Here is a 21,173-nt window from a genome sequence, read left to right on the forward strand (position 1 = left end):
AGGGGGCGCGGGGCCGCGCGGCGGGCGGTGCCCATCCATGGAGCCGGGAGATGCCCGCAGAGACCCGTCTCGCTCCTGTGCGTCCCTCTGAGCGAGGTGTCGGGGTTCAGGTGATCCTCAGTGCTGGCGTCGGAAGGACTAGAATAGAAAGTGATATAATCAGTTTCTTGGGGATGGGTGCTCTTTTTGATGAAACATTTAACCGCTCTGCTGAGCATCTGCGCAGGTGGCTGCTCTCGCTACGGTTTCGTTTTTTTAATCAATTCTAATTATTTTTAGAATATTTACTAATATTTGGATATAACTCTTTCACTAAAATGCGCTGAATTCTCCCCTTTAATAATCACACCTCTAATAATATTTCTTGCTGTGTGTCATTCTGGAGTGCCATGTTTGTTTTGGAGGGTGTAAACGTGATTCAGACTTAGGTGAATATAAACAAAACGTCTTAAGATTACAGCTACTTCTTGAAAAAGAGATTTGGGTTGAGTATGGTTGATCTATATGCAGTTGATGTGCTCTTGGTGTAACAGATGCACAGCTGTGCAAGGCAACACACCTGTCAAGCTCATACAGGTGTGCCTTAGCTGAAAGGAATGCAGGTTTTGCTCCACTGAGTTTAGCATCTTTTTCTTTGCCATCATACTTAAGGACTTACTTTCAGGATGAGTTACTATATGGAAAATGCCTAGTCCCAAATTTCTAGGCCTCGTGTGGTTCATACAGCGTGACTGCCTAATAAACAGCATACAACCAAAACAGGATATTGGAAGTTGATGTCTTAAGTTTATTTTTTGAGCAGCCCAAGAAGAAGAAAATCACCAAACACATATTTAACACAGGAAGTATTAGCCTAGCTCTAGAAATAACTATAAAGGCTTTGAAAGTAGGTTGTTTCCTGTGGTCTGGTGGGGAAACCCTAAATATGTATCTTGTAGCACATAAGTAGCCATCACCTCTTGTTAGTGCCAGTATGTGGAAATTGCTGAATGGACTGTAATGATATTTATGAAGAGTGAAGTTCAGGCAACATTGTTTTCCCCTGGTATAATATTAAGAAATCTCATCAAGACAGCAGTAGCTGGCTGTGAAATGTTATAATGGTTTGAGAATTGGAATGGGGAGACTATAACTGCTTCTGCTGTAGAAACCTGCTAATTTCAGGACTGTCTCTGCTCGACCTCAAAGCCTTTGTTTTCTGTAGTGGTGGATTTAAGCCTTAGGGTTAAATAACAGTGCAAATGTTACCAAGAAGTTTTAACTGCTCAAATATGCTGCAGTTGTAGTTACACTCTTCCAGGTCTTGAATTTGAACTTTGATGTTGGTGTCATGATGGGAATTAGAAACACTTGGAACTGCATAAGCAGGAGGGGCAGGATAGAGTGTCAAACTACGTTGTTTATTTCTTCTTGACTCTTGAACACACTTTGGAGCTGGTGGCTTTTTAAAAGATAATAGCACAGAGTTTCTTAGGCAGTGAACTTTAGACTCAGTCTGCAGATTTCTGGTCATGGTTAGTCACACTGAGAGAGCAGCTGAATGTTTGAAGAGGTCCACAGAAGCCCTGAAGGTGGAAATTGATGTTCAGGAGTCTCTGGTACCCAAATACTGCTGTCAGTCTGGCTTAAATGCTCACATGGACAGAAAGCTGAGTTGGGCTCACAGCACCACTTACAGACTGTTTACAAATCATTTGGCTAAGACACTTGTGGACACTTTTCAACACAATTGTTGAGTGTACATTCCTCAGACCAACTGATTACCTAATCATCTGGGATGGAGTCAGATGTGGTCCTGGGGAAAATGGATAATTGTTACTTAACTTAAGAACCTGCAGAGTAGAATTGAGCAGATTGCTTTGGTATACCTGTACTTTTGTCTGTGATGTTAGCATCAAGAAGGAAGGCCTGATTGCAGTGGTTGGCATGAGAGAGGTGTGGGTAAAATGGAAACATCAAACCAGTTCAGAGTTCCTGATGTGGGTACCCTGCCTGCACATGCTTGTGTGGTGCTCCCTTCCAGATCTTCACCTGACTAATGCTGTCACTAATTTGATGGAGTAAAAGCTGTGAGAAACACAGCAGAATTTATGGACAGCTTCTTAGATTGGCTGTCTTGAAAGAGGCTGGTAAAGGGCCATTTAAATCTCAGCTGCTGGTGGTGAGAGGAGTCAAGCATTTTAAAGGAAGATAAGAGAAATTAAATAAAATCAGGAAAACCTTGTACTAAGTCAGTGTAGTAGTGGGAGCTGGAGAGGTTGTGGAGTCTCCATTCTAGGAGGATTCTTGAAAAACTTCTGAGGCCTCAAAGTGTTGACTGGACGAAGCTGTAGCTGACCTCATCTGGTGCTGGCAGTTTTCCTGCTGGTGTAAGAGAGGTCAGACCAGATGACCTCCTGAGGAACCTTCCAAGCAGCAGTTGCGTGATAGCTCTTCTGAGGAAATGCCCATGGGGAAGAAGGGCTGGCAATTTTCAAGGAGATTTCCAAAGGTTATTTGTGGGTTGAGATGATAAATGTGAGAGCAGCAAGTGTTGCCGAGCTGCTGCTGTGTGGGATCTGCCCAAAGGGAAGGGAGCAGGAGCTCATTCAGAGGGCTGTGCATGTTGGCGGGGGCAGGGAGAGCACTGTGCCAGCGTGCTGTGCTCTCCAGGGGAGCTGGAGCCTTTCCCCTTGGCTCTGAGTGTGACCCAGTGCTGGAGGAAAGGCAGAGACTTCCAGTACTTGATACACTCTGTGTGTGTTACTTTTTGCAGTTTGTTCCTTTGGATTGTTTATTGAAAAGAGTTTGACAACAAATGCCTGTATTTCCCTTGAGGTGAGTTTAGACACGCTAATATATGAATGTATATTGCAGAGATTTGCAAAATCCTGCATCAATATAAAGGAAAGATGAAAATTTCAAGGTTATTTTTTCCAGTGTGGTTCTATGGACGCATGTAAATATTGTGGACACGTGGCAGATTAGTGTAGTAAAATTGATGAAAAATCCATTTGGATTGATGGAGGATCCTGTATAAAAAGATGGATTTTTTTCCCCATGGAATTTGCTGCATAGTTTTTTAGTATCCTACCATTTTCTTATTGGTCCTTGAAAGCTGATCATTAGCCCATAGCAGATGTTAGAGGCTCTCACTTGATTGCAGTTGAAAAATGTATTTCTAATGATGGATTAATACTGCCAGGAACAGTGTATACTAAAAGTGTTATACACAGTGCATCTTTAAGTGTTAAATTATGCCTCTGCATTCTGTGTCTCACCATAATAACACTTATCCCCAAAGAGATGGCTGCTGAAATGTCAACAAAATTACCAGAATGAGCAAGGAGGGAGAAGCTGAAAGCAGCGATATTTTGTCTTGTATTAAGCTTTATGTGGTCCGCGCTTATAGAAGCGATACAGCCCATGAAGAGCAGTTACAGTAATTGCCCATTAGCACCTGTCCTCCCACTGTGAACGGGGCTGTTCTGCAGCGTGATCAGAGCCGGCTGAGTGGGAGTTTGCAGAGCGTGATGGAGTTTTCCCACAAGGAAAATGGGAGGATGTGCCAGGGTGTGTCAGATACATTTAATTTGCATGTTAATTCTGTCCAGCCCAAATGTATTTTGAGCTGGACTTGGGATATTTGAACCAAAAACCTGTTACACAACTTGTTAGGCAGAGAGAGTCTCCAGTGTCTCGAGGACTAAGGACACTTAAGTGCAGTTTTGCTCTGTAGAGGCTCATAGGCCATGTAGATTGGTGTTCATGGGCACAGCAAAGGCATTTTGCTGTCCAGCCCTCAGGTTAATTTAATTTAATTTAACAGTCCAGCAAGCTTTGGTGTGTTTTCTCTTAACTTGTCCCATAGCTCACATTAGCTGCCTTAGCCCCCCAGCTGATTTAGCTGTTAAAATTTGCCATCAGGTTGTACTTTGCTGCATGCTGATTTAGGGAAATGCTGGAAGTAAAAGAATGGATGCACATGCACATAAGAAAATGTATTTGGAGAAACTGCAAAATGCATTTAGTTTATGTGTTTATAAACAGTAACTGTGTAATAGTTCAGTAGAACTTTTAAATAGTTGCTTTCCTTGTCAGGATTCAGATAAGAATGGGATCAAGGTTAGCTTTGGTACCAAAGGCTACGTACTAGGCTGAATTAGATAAGTTTTGGGCATCAGAACTGATGATACTGCTTACTTCCATAAAGAACTGTTGCAGCGCTGGCAGAAGTAAGTTTAAGTTTTTGTGGATTTCATGATCATTTTCCTTTGTTGTATTTTAAGGCTGTACAGCATCATGAACTTCGGCACTCTTTGGCTGCTGTTCCCCAAGCCATGTTTGTACTTGGAGTGCAACAGTCTTATTTCTTAATAATGCATAAGCTTTCTTACAGAGATGACACAAGATGTGGTAGGCTGTTCTTTGCTGTCACTGACAGCTGTGAATTTTTTTTTACCCGTGGTGCCAAGCTCCCAGCTTGACTTAGGAGTTAGCTACTCTTCTTTGATGGTTGGTACTTGTTAAATTTAAACAGGATTGACCCAGAGTGTTACTTTAAAGTGTTACTTTATCTTACAGGGAAAATGACGTGTTTCAAAGGTGTTTGTGTTTCAAATATGTCATTAGATTCATAGGAAAGAGGTTGGCAGGAATCTGTTTCTCAGTTTTTAAAAGCAAAATACAAGTAGAACATTAAACTGAGGAATCTTCAGCATGACTGAATAAGGGGGGTGTAGTTAAGTCTTTGAGTGTGTACTTCCTGCAGCTTTGGATCTAGAATGGGTGTACAAATCAGAATACAAGTGTATGGTCTGGGTGGAAAGCTTCAAGGGTCCCCTGCAGAACCCATGGAAAAGGAAAACACTTCAGGCCTTTGTGCTTGCATTGGCACAAACAAGACATGTACTGTAATTATTTCATTTGGCATATAAAGACCTTATATTATAAGATATAAGTAACCTTAAGAATGCTGCCAGTGACTGTGTACAGCACGAACTTGAGAAGTGCAGACACAAGAGAATGAGGCTTCCCTGTGCTATCTCTAGAGATGATTAAGGTTTAAATAACAAGCAGCAGCCACACCAGCATGGTGTTTCTTACTCAGCAGAACTGCTCCATCATTACATGACCACAGCACTCTTCCCTTGCAGGTAGTACTTTTCTAATTGCAGGAAGCAGCTCTAGGGAATCCTTTTAAAGATCATGGGTTTTTTTTAATTCTGAGCAGGTTGCCCCTCAGAGCTGTCTTCACAGCATGTACTGAGCAATCTGTTGCTTTATTGCAAGGGCTTCTGGTTTCTGTGTCTAGGTAAGGGACCACAGTGGCTTCTGGCAGGGATAGGGAGTGCAAGAAAATCTGGATTTGTAATTAAGGAGGTTGTATGTTATGGTACTCCACTTGGTGTCCTGAAGATAGTTAAATTTGGTGTGAAGTATCACATTAAACACCATATGGGTTTTGACTTCCCAGTTTGTGTTCTACTTCATGTATCTGTCTCTTCTTGGATAGTACAGATTTGTGTTTTGTGTATTCTTATGTAGAGCCTGGCCTGACTTCCTAAAAGCAAAATGGGTGTTTTTGAAAGAATTTTATGTAGTTTATGCAAGGCAGTTTGGCTTGTTAAATAAAAAGCTAAATTCTTACTTTTCCTTTTTTCAAATTGTTACTGACCACTGCAGAGAGGAGGTGAACTTTGAAAAGTTGGGCCCGGGATTTGTTCTGTGAATAGCAGTTAAATTCTCAGCAAGGAGTATCTCTGAGCTGTGCATCACTTTTTGTGGAATATTTCTGGGAGTAACAGTCAAGAGGAAGAGCTAAAAAAATCTTTTAATTATCTAATCCCCACAGAGCTGTGGAAAAAAGTCCAGCTTTAGTGCAGGGGAATTGACTCTCCTTATGGATTGAAGCTGTGGAATGATGATTACAGTTGTGCAAGTCTTCAAACCTAGTATCTGCAGACCTGTAAGCTTAAAAAAAAAAGGTTGTGTAATTGGCATTGGCCTCATCCAGACATGCTTCTGTAACTGTGACTGCTGAAGGGATCAAGCTGATGTCTGGGGATATTTTTTTCTAAAGGTTTTGCTTCTGCCATTCTGTTCTTAAAACTCTCAGAGAAGCCTGACCCACAAATATAAGTATAAAAATACCTTTTGTAAAGTCATTTATGTATCCCTGCATCCAGATATGGTGGATCCTGAGCCAAGATCTACCCTAAGCAAACCTGCAGCAGTAAGAGGAAGGTTCGCAAGGTTTCCATGTTGTGGCCATGTACAGTTGCATTCAAATTTGGTAGAATCCGTGTGTTTCTATTATTTAAGGACAGCTCAGGCATAGATAAATCTTGTATCCTTGCAGTCCCAACTGATTGTGCCCTTGCCATTTGTGTGTATGTAGATCCCCTTCTGTGTTTGGAAAAGAAAATGGCTTTCATTCTCCTGGCTGCACCTGTAATAAAATCCATATAAATCAGTTAAGAGTGGCTTGCATGCACAGGAATCCTTGTGTAACACCTTCTTGATGCTATAAGGACTAAGTTAACAGTACGTGGGCCCAGTTGCTTGTCAGAACTCCTCCACCTTGCAAATGAAACTTGAGCAATGTATTGCCAACCAAATCTTCAGAAATTTTCAATAGAAAAATGTAAAGCTTCCTGGGGTTTGTCACAGGTGAAAGCTGACCTATTTCTTCAATTTCAAAGTCTGTAAATGGCTGTTAAGATCACTCAGTTAACCCAGAAAACTGATCTTGTACAGCATGATCCCATTTTTCAGCATAGAATGTGTTATCATTTAAATTATGGAATAAATGTACAGTTCAGCTGTTCTTGTTTTTACTTGGTGTACAAGATCCTTAAACCTTAAGACTTACAGAGGCGTGACTAATGCTGTATTTGCGAAAGCTTTTTGGATCATTTAACACGGGATGGAGTGGATCTTCTGACAAACATCACATGAACTTTCAGCTGTTCCCCCCTCTTTCCTGTTTTGGAGGACAAGATCTCAGTTATTCACCAGGTAGAATCCAGGTAGTGCTTGGGTTGGGGTGTCCTAGTTAAATTCTGCATTGCTTGGATTGACTACTACAGGCACGTTCTGATCTGCTGGGTGAACCAATGCCTTTCTTCTCTTTTGTTCTTGTGACACCATTCAGGGCAAGGAGTTGAAACTTGGTGAGGTCACTTAATAAATGCTCAGCTAATTGTGGTCAAACAGTAAGATGACAGATTTTCTTATGTCCAGAGTCTCAGGGTGAAGAAGGCTGGCATGCAGTCACAAACTCAATTCATGTGTCTCTCTATGCTTAGTCTTATGCTTAGCCCTCAGTTTTATGGAAAAGATACCAGGTTTATAGAACTTCTTCATTTCCACTTCAAACTAGATTTTGCTCACAGAATTTACCTTTGTATTTAAATTTAGTTTACCAACGTTAAGATAACCAACTAAATTTTTTTTGTTAATGTCTGGCAATATTCTTTTGATGCCCATTTCTGAAAGTTGAGGCATCATTGAAGTTTCTTTTCTGTTTAGCACTCAATAAATAAATTGACACACAGCCAGCCTTGCCTAAATACATTACAATATTTTGGTGGGTAATTCTTCTCAAGCATAGATCCCACTGGTAATGTAAATACAGTGTAATTGCATCTTGCTCATGATAAGCATATTAACATCTTTCTGGTTTTGTTCCTGAGTTTCATGCTTCTGTGAGATATAAATTACATCTGAAGAGATAAATTGGAATGCTAAAAAAGAAAAAGAGGAGGCAAAGCCAAGCAAGTTACAGTGTCAATTAGGAAATAGAATATGAGCTTCCCAGCTGGATATCCAGGATCTTTTTTCAACTGTTTCTGGGAAATGACAGTAGGAAAGCTCTCAGTTGAAGATGTTGTCTTTTTGCTGTAGGGTTTCTAAGTATCTGTTTCACTGCACTTAGTTAGGAATATTTATTGATACAGGCATGTTCAAATTTTGGTCCTGCATGTCATAGACAAAGTCCCTTTTAGGAACTGCAGTCATCCCACATAAGGGAAAAAGGCAAAAGCACTTGTGGTTTAGTGTTGTTATTTTGTAGTACAGAAATTCTCCTTTCCAAGCCAAGGTACCAAGAAAAAAAAAAAGAAAAGAAACCAGAAAATGGAACCTAAATTCAGTAATACTAATTTTCTCTTTGCTTGCACTTTTTAATAGGACATTTTGTCATCCCTTTAACTTCCAGAGATAGAAATTGGGCATCTTAACTGTGTCAAGTTTTAAAGTGCATGCAAATAAATTTCCTCTCAACAACCACATTGTCTGAGGGACTGTTAGAGGAGGAGTACCTGGGCTGCCCCTGTTGTCAGCTGTAATGTGTAACCTGCTTTCTTCAAGTGTGCATTGCAGTCTTTGGGCTGAACGACGTCAGAGCTGTTATTTTAGAAGTGAAGGTTATTTTAATCCTTTATTCTCAATAAAAAAAAAAAAAAAAAAGTGGTTGAATTTTATTTATGAGTTGGTCTGAAAGATAGGGTATAGTTCAGGGAGTTTTTAGTTGAGCTTTCTGAACACCTTATAGCATTTAAATGTAGAGTTGCTCATTTTTCCATTTTTACACGAGGCCAGAGAGACATTTAAGGTCAGGTAATTGAAATGAGCACTAGTTCTTTTTTCCTGTAAGGAAAAAACTTCTTTTTCCTGTTCCTTTTTCCTTTGTTGTTAGTGTCTGTCTTGTTGAAAAGTACAGCCCGCGTCAGTCTTAAACTCCACGTGTGGCTTTTGCTCTTCCACAAGCCTAATGGCTCATTCTTGTCTCTTCACAGCTTTCCCATGGTTTGGCATGGACATTGGGGGAACGTTGGTCAAACTGGCCTATTTTGAACCTATTGACATCACTGCAGAGGAGGAGCAGGAGGAAGTGGAAAGCCTGAAGAGCATCCGCAAATACCTGACTTCCAACGTCGCCTACGGATCCACTGGCATTCGGGATGTCCACCTGGAGCTGAAAGACTTAACCATTTTTGCTCGAAGAGGAAACTTGCACTTTATTCGGTTCCCAACTCATGATTTGCCTACCTTTATTCAAATGGGAAGGAACAAAAACTTCTCAACACTACACACGGTGCTCTGTGCCACCGGCGGTGGCGCCTACAAGTTCGAGGAAGATTTTCGCACAGTAGGTAGCCTGGCTTGCCTCTGCCTGAAGCTGATGGGTTAAAATAACCTGTAGTTTGAAAATAACCTGTTAAAATAACCTGTAGTTTGAAAATAACCTGTTAAAATAACCTGTAGTTTGAAAAAAACTGGACAGCTCTAATATGTTTTAGTACTAATTTTAGTGTGGTGAGGAGTTACAGCCTTCCTGGAATCCACAGCACCAGTTAGTTGTCTTTGTGCTTTATGAGAGAACAGCAGCTTAAGTATCATGTGCAGAACTGTAGAGAGCTTAAGCCCTGCAGAATTTCTGACCTGTGGTTTTTCTTGTGGTCCTTGGATTGTTAATGAAGTTGCAAGGATAGTTAGTACAATGCCATTGAGCTTTTTATATGCTGATAGCTTAGAAATTACTGTTTTGACTTGTAAGATGGGGGAGGGACCCAACAAACCTTGAACAGATTTTCAGATATGAGTTCCACCAAGATGACACTCAGTGGGGCCTCTAGGGTATTTGATGACTTTTTTATTGATTTAAATTGATGAGAAATGTTGTTAATTTTTCAGTGGAGTAATGTTTTAGTATTCAAAAGTGATCTTTGAGCTTACTGAAGCAGTTACTTATACTGCATCTCTCTTCTTGATTCAGGTGTGAGATCTGGATTTACACTCAGATTAACTTGCTAGTTTAAGTTTTTGTATTCAGAATTTAGGTCTGAGTTCTTTGTTGGCTTTATAGTGGCATCGAAATTCCTGAATTAGTCACATGAGATAGCTTCTTAAAGTTGGGCAGTATAAATATAGTCATAAATTTGTAGCACATTTGTGCAATGTTAGAACATGTTGCCACAGTCTTTTTTTCTTTCTTAACACAGATTGGAAACCTCCAGCTGCACAAACTGGATGAGCTTGACTGCCTTGTCAAAGGCTTATTGTACATAGACTCTGTCAGCTTCAATGGCCAGGCAGAGTGCTATTATTTTGAAAATGCCTCAGATCCCGAGAGATGCCAAAAGATGCCTTTTAACCTGGATGATCCATACCCATTGCTGGTTGTTAACATTGGTTCAGGAGTCAGTATTTTATCAGTCCATTCCAAAGACAACTATAAAAGAGTAACTGGAACAAGGTAATTTAAAAACCTATGTTGGGGTTGTTACTCTATGGGGCAATGACACAGGGTTCTTTCATGTGAGGAAATGCTGTTTGAAAACAAGGGTTTTCTCTATCCTTAGTCTAGGTGGAGGGACCTTCCTTGGGTTATGCAGTTTGCTGACAGGCTGTGAAAGTTTTGAAGAAGCTCTGGAAATGGCATCCAAAGGAGACAGCACACATGCTGACAAGCTGGTTCGGGATATTTATGGAGGAGACTATGAAAGATTTGGTTTACCAGGATGGGCTGTAGCATCCAGGTAAGCAGGAGTCTCTTTGTGGATTCTTCTCTTGGTTTGTGGAGCTTCAAAAACAAGGCTTAAACTATTCATGCAGAAAGAACTGCTTTTTTGCAAGGTTTTATTGTAGTCAAGTTACATTTTTACCCTAAAAGTATGTATCCTCAGCTTTCCTGCTGGTTTAAAGCCTTGTGCAAGTGCAGGTGCCTGCTAGGTCAATACTGAAGAAACCTCCTGAGGTATTTCATGCACAGCTTTGTGTGAGTCAAAGGGAACACGAGGTGATAGCAGGAACAGAGTGCAGAGGTGGTGTGCTGTAACCCAGCAGGCATTTAAACACCACACAGCCACTCAGGCACTCCCTCCAGTGAGATGGGGGGGAGAGCTGGGAGGAAAAAAATAAAACTGGTGTGTTAGATAAAGAGTGTTGAACAGGACAGAAATGGAACAGAACAGAATGGTCTCCTCCCCTCTCCTTGTGCACCCCCATTGTGCTCACTGGTGGGGTGCAGTGAGGGGCAGAAAAGGCCTTGACTGCTCAGCAATAACAAAAACATCCCTGTGTTATCAACAGTTTCCAGCACAAATCCAAAACACAGCTCTATGGTAGCTACAATGAAGAGAATTAACTATCCCAGCTAAAACCAGCACACAGCTACTAGGAAGAAAATTTTGTCCCAGTCAAAATCAGTACAAGAGAGGGGAAAAAAGTGCCAATTTCTTTTTATATTACCTAGAGTCTTTTAGTAGAGCCATTGTCTGGAGGGAAGGTGAGTGGGAGATGGCTTTTATGTTGCTCTTACAGTGGAGCAATTCCTAATTTATTTTGGAAATGTGGTTGTCACTACAGACACCTGGTGTAATGGTTTAACTTTTCTCACTGAAGAGGGCTGTGGAACACCAACAGTTTGCACCATGAGAATGTCATTGTCATAAACAGAGGACTTTTGTCACAGCTGCACAAATTATTTCCATTGGGGAATATCATCAATGATATTACAGCTTCACTACCCTTACAAAAGAGAAGAAAAATAAACTCTGCAAGCGAAACTAATATGTACATAAGTATTCATTAAATCTTTGCTGTTATTCCAAAGGGAATCATAATTCGTGGCAACTTAATTGTTCTCCCTGTCCAGCTGCCTGAGTCCAAGCCTCTTGAGAGCCCATGTGCTGAGAGGTTTTAATATGTGTGAACTTTACACTTCAGTCAATAACGTTTTACCTTGCTTTATGTTGGTACTTTCTGTTTCATTTGCTTTTTAAGATCCTTAAGAGCTTTAATGGCTTTTTGAGCTCTACAGTAATCAGGATTCTTGCTCTCCAAACTGACTGAGATCTGGCTCAGAGTCCTTGCTGGTAAAATATCACACGTAGCTATGAATTCTTGTCTTTTCTTTCGTGCTGTGCATGGTAAGGGAAGCGCCCTTCTGATCCAGAACTCTTCATTTCTGCAACCTAAATTGCATTCTGTCACTGTTCATTTTGTTTCAGAGGGTTGTGTTCCATCATAAAATCGTTGAATTCATAGTTTTCTTCTACTTTGAGAATAAAAGAATGGATAGGTGTTTGTGAGGAAGCAAGCATGAGAAGTGGAAGATTTACCAATCAAGCAGTGACTTAATTTACAGTGACTAGATTTGCAGAGTAGTCTTCTGTGAAGAATAAAATTGTTTTACTGTAGGTGGTTCTTCATGGAAGTCAGCAATCTGAACAAAAATAATTTGCTGTTATTGTAACAGAATTTACTGATTCCTGTGAAGGAATAAATAGAGGTGTAGTGTGAAATTGCTGTATTTAATACAAACTTAAAAAGCAAGTTCCTCAAAGAGGAAACATGAGACTTAGGTTTTGTTACAGCACGAAAACATCCATTTTGAAATTATTTCAAATGCACATGAATCACTTTGTAACTCATGGCTATTTCTCCTGTCCTAGTTTTGGAAATATGATCTACAAAGAGAAGAGGGAGTCTGTCAGTAAAGAAGATCTTGCTAGAGCCATACTGGTCACCATCACCAATAACATTGGCTCTATTGCCCGGATGTGTGCAGTAAATGAGGTAAAACCTGACCAGGAAACGATCTATCTACAGCTCTGTCATTTGTCTTCACATGAAATGACTACTAAAATGGTGTATAATTTTAAACCTTTTAATACATTCTCAAATGAAATGAGGAAATGCATGTAGTAGCTTTGAGCTGGGCCTACAGTCACCCTGCTTTAGCAAGGGGACTTCAACCCCTTCATCACAACATCCTGTGCTTACCTGCAGGCTTTGGGCTCCATTCTTTACCAAAGCTCCTCATCAGGTTCCCTCCCCTTTGGCAAAGATATCCTTGTCCCACTTCTCCAGAGACAATCAAAACATTCTGAAGCAATTCCCAGTGCTTTAACCACAGAACAGCTGGGGTTGCAAAGGACTCCTGGAGATGATGTAGTCCAGCTCCCTGCCAAGGCAGGGTCACCTAGGGAATGCATCCAGCCCTGAGACACGGACTCAGAGACAAACTCTGTGCTTGGAGGTTTCAAAGTGCATTACTTGAGCAACTGCAGCATTTAAGCTGCTGAAAGTCCTGCTTTAAGCAGTGCATAATGATGGCCTCCAGCAATTTCTCCAAGCTGAAATTATCCTCTGATCAAAGCCTTGTTTCTAAATAAACATTATTTTTAATTTTTTCTAGCTCTTGAGACTTTAAAATTGCTATGACACCTCTCATCTTGCTGGTTGATACAGAGAAGGTTTCCTGCCATCCTCTGTTTCTCAAAATTCAAAAAAGAACCAGTGTGTGTTCAGTATTAGTGTGGACAGCCAAGAAACTGTAGAAGAATACTGAATTTAAGCATATAAGACATGAGAGTCTGAGCAGCAGGGATTTCTTCCTTCATTATCAACAAACTTGGGATAAAATGAGGTTTAGTAATAGCTTTCTTGGAGAAGACTGGGTAACTGAATTTAGAGTTCTACTTGAAATCTTTGCATGTGATTCTCTCAGAAGTACCAACAGCCCTGTTAGCTGCAGTAATCCTCCTTTTGCTTAGGAGACAGATTAATTATATTTTCTGGTTTTAATATTGTAACTTCTCCCTCAGTTTCATTATCTTTCTATCATGTCTGTCTTGGAGAAGGAAGGTAATTTTGTGAGTGTTAATTTTGGCTTTTTCCTTTATGGCAAAGCTTAATAATAAGAGAGTTAAAATGAAGATGAAGTTGAATGTACATTCTACATGTCTTAGGCAAATTATGCAATTTATATTTAAGGGTGAGAGTAAATGAGCACAAATCAGAACTTGTAAACTGCATAAACTACCTTCATTCTGAGTGGGTTTTGGTCTAATTCCAGATATGTCACAGAACTACAAACCATAAGAAATAGCTAATGGGGATATACAAAGTAGTACCTTGAACTGATGTCTAAAGATGAAATAAATGTAATTATTTTGATTTCTTGCAGTAGAGCAGAATCACGTTTTTGTGTCTTAACTATGTGTCTGCTTTGTCTTCACTGGTTAAAAACAGTTGCACATGAGCCATTTGACTACAGGCTGAATTGTCATATTAGTTATTGTAATAACTTGGAAATGACCATTTATTTAATGCAATTAAATGCTTTTTAAAGCACTGTGCTAAGGACTAACACAATTACATTTTCTTTGGCTCTTCCTCTCGGGTCGTTAAACCAGTGTTTAATGTTTTCACTTAGTGCTGGATTTACTTCAGTTAATGGGGAATATTAAGTGATTTTCACTTTTTTACATTTGACTGGATTAAAATTCACAGCTCACTGGTAGTATTCAAGTGCTCTTAGTGTGATGCCAGGCTGAGGTATAGTGAGGGCTGGAGATGAAAGGAACATCTGTCATGTCTTACTGCCTTCGGCTTCTTTACAGTGCTGCCTTGTTGCATATGGATCAAGCAGCATTGTACAGGGCTATGAAGGCATTGAGTCTTCTCTACCAAACAGAAGTAGCTTTCATTTAATTTCTTTCTTAGCTGGCTTCTTTCTTTGCTGAAATGCTCACTTAATTTGAAACACAAATGCTACTTGTCTGTAAATTAAGTCCTTCAGTTCTCAAGGGTTGCACCATTTTTCCTTCTCCCCAAGTATGCCATGTTTTAAATTTTGGAACCATGTTTTAATTGTGGGTTGTTTGGTTTTTCTGCGGTTTTTTTCCTTCCTTGAGACAGTCTTCTCTTTCAAAGCCGTGTTAAACAGTGAAAAGACTTAATCCTTTGCTGTTTTTCTTTTTTTTTTTCCTTTTTTTTTAGAAAATAAACAGAGTTGTGTTTGTTGGCAACTTTTTGCGTGTGAATACTTTGTCAATGAAGCTTCTTGCATATGCACTGGATTACTGGTCAAAAGGTCAGCTGAAGGCCTTGTTCCTAGAACATGAGGTATGCTGTGGCTCATTTATCTCTGTGTACTATTTCACCATAAATCAGAAATGCCTCTGTTGCATGGCTCTCATGTGTGATATCCTGAGGCACCAAGTGCTCAGTAAATATTAGAAATAACAGGAGGTTTGTCTTGCTGAATTGGTTCTCTGGGAACAGTTTTCTGCCAGGGAAGTACTTCAGTCACTTTGGGGTTTCTCAGTTCATGCTGTGGATCTCTGGAGAGGGACGGCAAAATGTTAAACTCTGTGCTAGGGGTCAGCAGTCTTCCTTGAGTTTGGGTGAAAACAACAGTAAGTATTGTGTTTCAAAGAGTGCAGAAATGTAAAGCTTGGCCCTTTGAAACACTTCCATTGTTCTCAGCTGAGCTTGAGCAATGTCTTGAAAGTCAAGACTGCTTTGACAAGGCCTGTTTCATTCCACAACAGACCCCTCAGAGCTGTTGTAGTGATTTTATGCTTTGAGAATAACCTACTTTTGGGCAGCTTCTTCCATCTGGATCAGTAGGCAGTGCTGAGAGCTTTGACCTGGTTTGGTTAAAATATGAGCAGTCAATATTAGTTACAGGTGCAACAGTTGCTGACTTACAGCTTCTGGGCAGTGGGTTGGGAATTTTTGTCCTCAGTTTCTTGGTCTGAAAATATTACAGCATCCCATCTATTCCCTTCACTTGTTTTTCACAACTCTTTTCCTTTACTGCTTATCTCCCAAGGCTGACAGTCTGTTCTGATGGCCACAATAACAGTGGAATGGTTCCTTATTAGTTCTGCCCTCTTCAGATTTTTCTTGGGTAAATTTTAAACTCACATTTGGTCAAGTGTATATTCTAAACACTTGAATACTTAGTTATAAGGAGGGGGAAGATTTCACTCCACAGGGGAAAAATAATTCAACATGAGAACGTGGTTCTTTGCATACAGGTAGATAGTCCAAAAGTGTGATGTGTGGATATAATTTGAGGGATTTTTCACTTTTACTTTAGGAATAACGTTGCTATGTGTATTGAGATGTTTTAGCAAGCAAAAGATGCAGTTTCTCTAGGAGGAAAAAACCAAACCTGATTTCCATGCTTCAGGAGTCACTGATACCTGTCTTAATGATCCTGCAGTGTATGGTGAGCCTTGGCAGGAAACCTCCTAAAGTCAAGCTAGATAAGAAGGATAAAATGTTTGTTTCACAAAGCCTTAAATAATTACTGTGAAATATTATATATTAAAAGTGTATTGTGTTCTTTCTGTAGCATTGATCCATCAGATGATTGTTGTCACTAAAATGTGATTAATGCACAATTTAATACCCTACTTAAACTTGTTTTCTTTTTTCTTTATCAGGGATACTTTGGAGCTGTTGGTGCTCTGCTTGGGCTGCCAAATTTCAGTTGAGATCCCAGATGTCACTACACTGAACTATTTTCCACCTGAATGACGCTTGTTTATGTCGATGGGAATTAAATCTGGGGAGGGGAGAAGAAAAAAGCTGATTTTCTGTAACTCTTTTTAAGAAGTGATGAAGCTACTGAGTATTGCTGTTGTAAGGAACGGGGTTTCACTCTGCTGGGAATTGGCAAGTGAACTGTTTGTGGCTATTATTTATGTTCTTTGGTACGTGTAGCCAGTAGTGAACTTCTAATATGCAATACATCCTCTGAAAACAACTTTCCAGAAATTCCAGAAGAAGGAATGCCAAACCCTTAAGTGCTCAGGATGCAAATATTGCAGGTTTAGCCCCAAGGCTTTAGGGCCTTCAGTTTATATATAGAATTGATGGCTGAAAAAGTCTTTTCATTAGTTATACTGTTAATATGAGCACAATTTTTATGTGTACTTACAGAAAACAAAAGACAGCCTGGTACTATTGACAAGATGAGGAAACTGTAGACAATTGCTTCCCACAGTAAACACAGTAATTATTTTATTTTTATGTGTAATGGAAATAATGCTTTAATTTACAGTGGGAAGAATAGAAACACAGAGAATCAGCCAAAGCAGCAGATTAGCAGTTGGTATTTTGAAGGTTTCATGAAGATACCTTAATTTATTGGAAGATTCAGCTGGTATTTTGGGAAGATTCCTCTGTCTTTGATTGGATTTAGAAATGAGTTCAGTGATAAATGAAGGCAGGTTTTAGGGGAAGATTTTTTTTTTAATTTTTTTCTTCTTTTTTTTTTTTTTTTTTTGAGGACATGACTTCCAAAATGCCTTCTGGATTATCTTTTTTTTTTTTTTGCCTCATAAGTTATGTCATCATGAATCATCATTTGTAAAGGTACCCTAAAGCCTGAGAGAATTGAAGAAATCCTTATAAAATAGACTAATTATGGGACCTCATAATTCTGATGCTTTGGCTTATTTCTGTAGGGGTTTGGAAAAATTTTTGCCCCATCCGACTGATTTGAAGTTGTGATTTTCCTGTAATTTTGTAAGAGTTGATCAGAATTCAAGCAGATGTTGAAGTTGAAAGGTTACTTTTGGATTTGGAAGTTTGTTTTTGGAAGTTGAGGACATCAGAGTTTGTATTGCAGCAGCAAATGGACCAATATTTAATGCACTTGCAATATGGAACCATTCATCAAATTGTGGCCTTGGGATAAAATCTATACTCTGGAACTGATTTTTGGGGTTTTCTGTAGACTTTTAATATTTACAGTTATGATTATTACAATAACTTCAGTCCTGAAGCCAGGGCATGAGATCTTAAACTTACAGGACTATTATACAGTCAGTAGCTATATGACTTTTTGTGGACTAAAGCTACCCAATTTTGTGATATTTTCCTGTTAAATTTATTTCCTTTAAGTGCATGAGGAGCAACCAGACCCAGACATGTTCATATCTTGGGGTTTAAGGTTTTTAAAACTGATTGCTCAAGTATTCCACAGCATGGCTGTGTTGTATTTACAGATACATCCCCCTTGTGTTAGAAACCCCTGTGCTATTTTCAGTCTTCTCTTTCTCAAAATTCAAAGCCCCAAACTAAGATGATAGGTTTTTGCTTTTAAAATTTTCTGTGGTCCTTTAAGAGTACAGTACCTTTGAGTAGGCAGCTCATTAAGTGCAATGCTAATCACAAATGCAGTTCCATTTATTGTTGCTTTTCCTGGTACCTGTACTACATTTCCATTGTGCTTGCTTTGATGTTTCACTATAGACATAAACAACTAAAAATTACACTCACAGTTCAGCTGATCTAATGCTAAATCAGAGCACTTCAGAAAATAAGTGAATACAGTTTTTCTAGAATGTCTTTATAAATGCTGTAAACTGTTCCTTTTCAGTTAGGATTGACTATCAAAAGTAACCTTTCTTTGGTTATAAAACTGTGTATAAACTTAATTTTCTGAATGTTCTGGCAGCCTGCTGAGAATTTTGCAAACTAACTGCATATTTTACTCACAAAGGGTGCTTTAGGAGACATACTACAGGTCCATTAGAAACAGTTCCTTTAGTCCATGTTTATTGCTACTTCATTTGTAATACTCAGAGTCCTCTTGAAGCAGTAGTTAGAAGCTACTTGTATATTTAACCAAAAGCACATATAGAAGATGATTACCTAATACCCATAGTTCATTAAACCAATTGAAGCTGATGTGACCTAACGTACTTTTTTTTTAAGTAAACTGTACAGAGTTACAAATAAAATAAGCAAATGGAGTAATTCTTGAATAGCTGTACTGTATAGAAACTACTGTGAGAATCAAAAAGTATGCCCTACCTCTGTTTTATTTCCCTTGAGCTTCTAAAACAATTGGCTTTCTGTTGCTAATTTTATCAGCACAATTGTTACTTCATTACAAGAGCAACCACAGCAGTTGTCAAGCCCTACTGTAAAGCCCAGGGGTCCTGTGTTTAAGCCACATCTTTGGGTTTCATCTCATTTTCTGTCAGCTTAGAACTTGTTACTAGAGTCTCCAAAGATTGACTCTACCACCAGGAGAAATGATAGGCATCACTAATAGTTGCAAGATAAGCCTTAATGTCTTTTCTTCTAAATTCTCTTGTAAACAGGTTGAAAATGCTTGTTTCTTTTATATGAGTCACTGAAGTAAGTTGCTTTTTCCGGCTAGAGTCTGTTTTTACTTTCACCCTTGCCATTTCTCTTCCTCAGAGCTAATTGGTTGAAGCAGCTTTAGGGTGAATTGATTCAGTATGATGTACTACAGTAGAGAAAATTTGGGGTTTTCTCAGGACTACTGTGGTCTTCTCAAGTGGAACCACTTCCTAGAGGAAAGTTCTGTGATAGTTCTTGAAAGTAAAAAGTAAGATCCATTTTGAATGTGTAATCATTTGCAGCTCAGTCAGCCATGTGAGTGCCTTTTATTTTTTTCATATAATGCCAATTTTATGGTACTGGGACTTTATCCATGAGGTTTCCTAACCAATATTACTTACCAGAGAAGTGACAGGTAATTTATTGGCTGTGGAGATGATCCCTTTAATGCAATGTAGCAGGAGATACCAGGAAAATATCATCAGGTTTCTGGCTTCCTATCCCTGTAGCCCTTAGTCCTGGGGTTAGGATTTTGCATTTCTTGGTCTTATCCCTCCAGCTTGGTCCTTTCAAGTATTATGCACAGTTTTATTGTATCATTATCTCCCTAAAAATCATGCAAGTTTATAATGAGATAAGTACTGTTTATTTCTGGGTAGAGAAGTTCAATCTTAGGTGAAGTTATTCCAAGCTATTAAACATAACCACTTTGACCTTTCTAAGTCTACTTGGGTAATTGCAGTTTGAATGAAAGGGGAACTCTTACAATACATCTTGAATATTTAACAGGCTGGAATTAAAACATCCTCAGTGTTCTTTACTGAACTGAGCAGAGGTTTAAATACAAACAATTTTTCATTCTTTTTACTAAAGTCTTGAGACATTTAGGAGTTCAGAGAGAAGCTGCAGTGATGCACTCTGTGTCTTAGTTTGCTCAAGAGTTCCAAAGTGTGCAGGTGTCTGCCCTGCCTTTTGAAGATGTTTAACTCCCTCAAGCACTTGTGTGATTCTGCCAACAGGTGCTCATAATTGAGATTTACAGGGTAGAAAGAAGAGAAACCACCCACATTGTTCCACTTCACCTCAGCTGTGTAATCAAAAGCTCTGCCTTCTCCTGATGGATCATCTGCTCCTTCAGTGCTACCGTGACATTCCCTCAAGCACTTGGGTTGGCAGTATAGATGCAAGGTGCCTGTAAGGGCTGTAATACTCTTTCTAGAGACAGAGACAAAGACCAAGACCCAATACAGGTTTTCAGGAAACACCTGCTTCCAGATCCATTGAAATAACTTCTTATTTCTAGGTATTTCAAAATAGCAATGGGGTTTTAACATTTGGAACTAATTAAATGGTCTTTTATCTAGAGTAGATCTCTGCTAGATGAAGATTAGATGGTGTCTTTCACATCAAGTCAGTAATTTTCATTAATGAATAAATTTGCAGTCAGTCTGTTTAAATATCACTTTAATTTTTGATATTCTGGATACCACTGTAAGCCTGAGGAAGTGACTTCAGAGATGAGGTGAAGGTCAGTGTGGTTCTGTTGAGCTAGTTCTGGTCAGTTCTAGTTAGAACAAGACTAATTCTTTCCCTCGTCACTTCTTTTTTTCTTATCTACATCTTTTTATATAGGCTTAAAAACCATATAATATGTAACAGAGCTTTGCTGAGGTTAAAAAGTGAACAAACATCTGTGGGTCAGGTTGGAAGTGTTTGAGCAAGGCCTGTAGGTCCCAGTGCAGAGCTGGGGACACAAAGTTTCTGTTTGGGTGTGGTAATTCTTTCACTTCCCATTAATGCACAGTCACAGCTGGTGGGTTTCACAATCACTGTGAATAAAATGGGAGAATTTAGTCCTCAGACTTGACCACGGGAGATTAAAAAAATACAGTATAGAAGAATAATTCCTGCTCAAAGTTCTTTAAAGTTTTACTGATGTATTCCAAAGTACATCACCAGTATTTTGTCAACTATGGTAAAATTAGTAATTCTCTAAGTTAACAAAAGTCTGCAAAGAAGCCTGTTTTATTAGTTTCATTTGCATCACACATGGAAAGCATATTAAGTATTCTTAGAAATACACTTTTGAAAACATCTCAGATGATGCTGTAATATGTCTGTAATTATTAATGTGCTAATGGAATATGTTTGAGCAATCTCAGTTTGCATAACTGAGTGTCAAATCCTGCTCACTCTGTAGTTACTTCAGTAAATCATTCTTTTAAACTAATGAGCAAGATTTGGCCTCAAGGTCTTCTGCCTGGGGAACACAGAAATGAAACTTTGCA

At 39.2% G+C, this 21,173-nt stretch overlaps 1 protein-coding gene across 1 annotated transcript in view; it reads left to right on the forward strand.

Annotated features, from left to right (window-relative positions):
- The first annotated feature begins 37 nt into the window (after nucleotides 1–37).
- Nucleotides 38–21,173, forward strand: part of PANK3 (pantothenate kinase 3) — a 22,558-nt gene continuing 1,422 nt past the window's right edge. The window contains exons 1-7 of the mRNA XM_005425364.3: nucleotides 38–77; nucleotides 8,781–9,133; nucleotides 9,987–10,240; nucleotides 10,347–10,523; nucleotides 12,441–12,564; nucleotides 14,773–14,898; nucleotides 16,230–21,173. The exon at nucleotides 16,230–21,173 is cut by the window's right edge and continues 1,422 nt beyond it. Of these exons, the coding sequence (XP_005425421.2) occupies nucleotides 38–77; nucleotides 8,781–9,133; nucleotides 9,987–10,240; nucleotides 10,347–10,523; nucleotides 12,441–12,564; nucleotides 14,773–14,898; nucleotides 16,230–16,280 (1,125 nt within the window). The 3' untranslated portion in view covers nucleotides 16,281–21,173. The remainder of the gene's footprint in view (nucleotides 78–8,780; nucleotides 9,134–9,986; nucleotides 10,241–10,346; nucleotides 10,524–12,440; nucleotides 12,565–14,772; nucleotides 14,899–16,229) is intronic.

The sequence above is a fragment of the Geospiza fortis genome, unplaced genomic scaffold (assembly GCF_000277835.1).
Source record: "Geospiza fortis unplaced genomic scaffold, GeoFor_1.0 scaffold413, whole genome shotgun sequence".
NCBI classification, from domain to species: Eukaryota; Metazoa; Chordata; class Aves; order Passeriformes; family Thraupidae; genus Geospiza; species Geospiza fortis.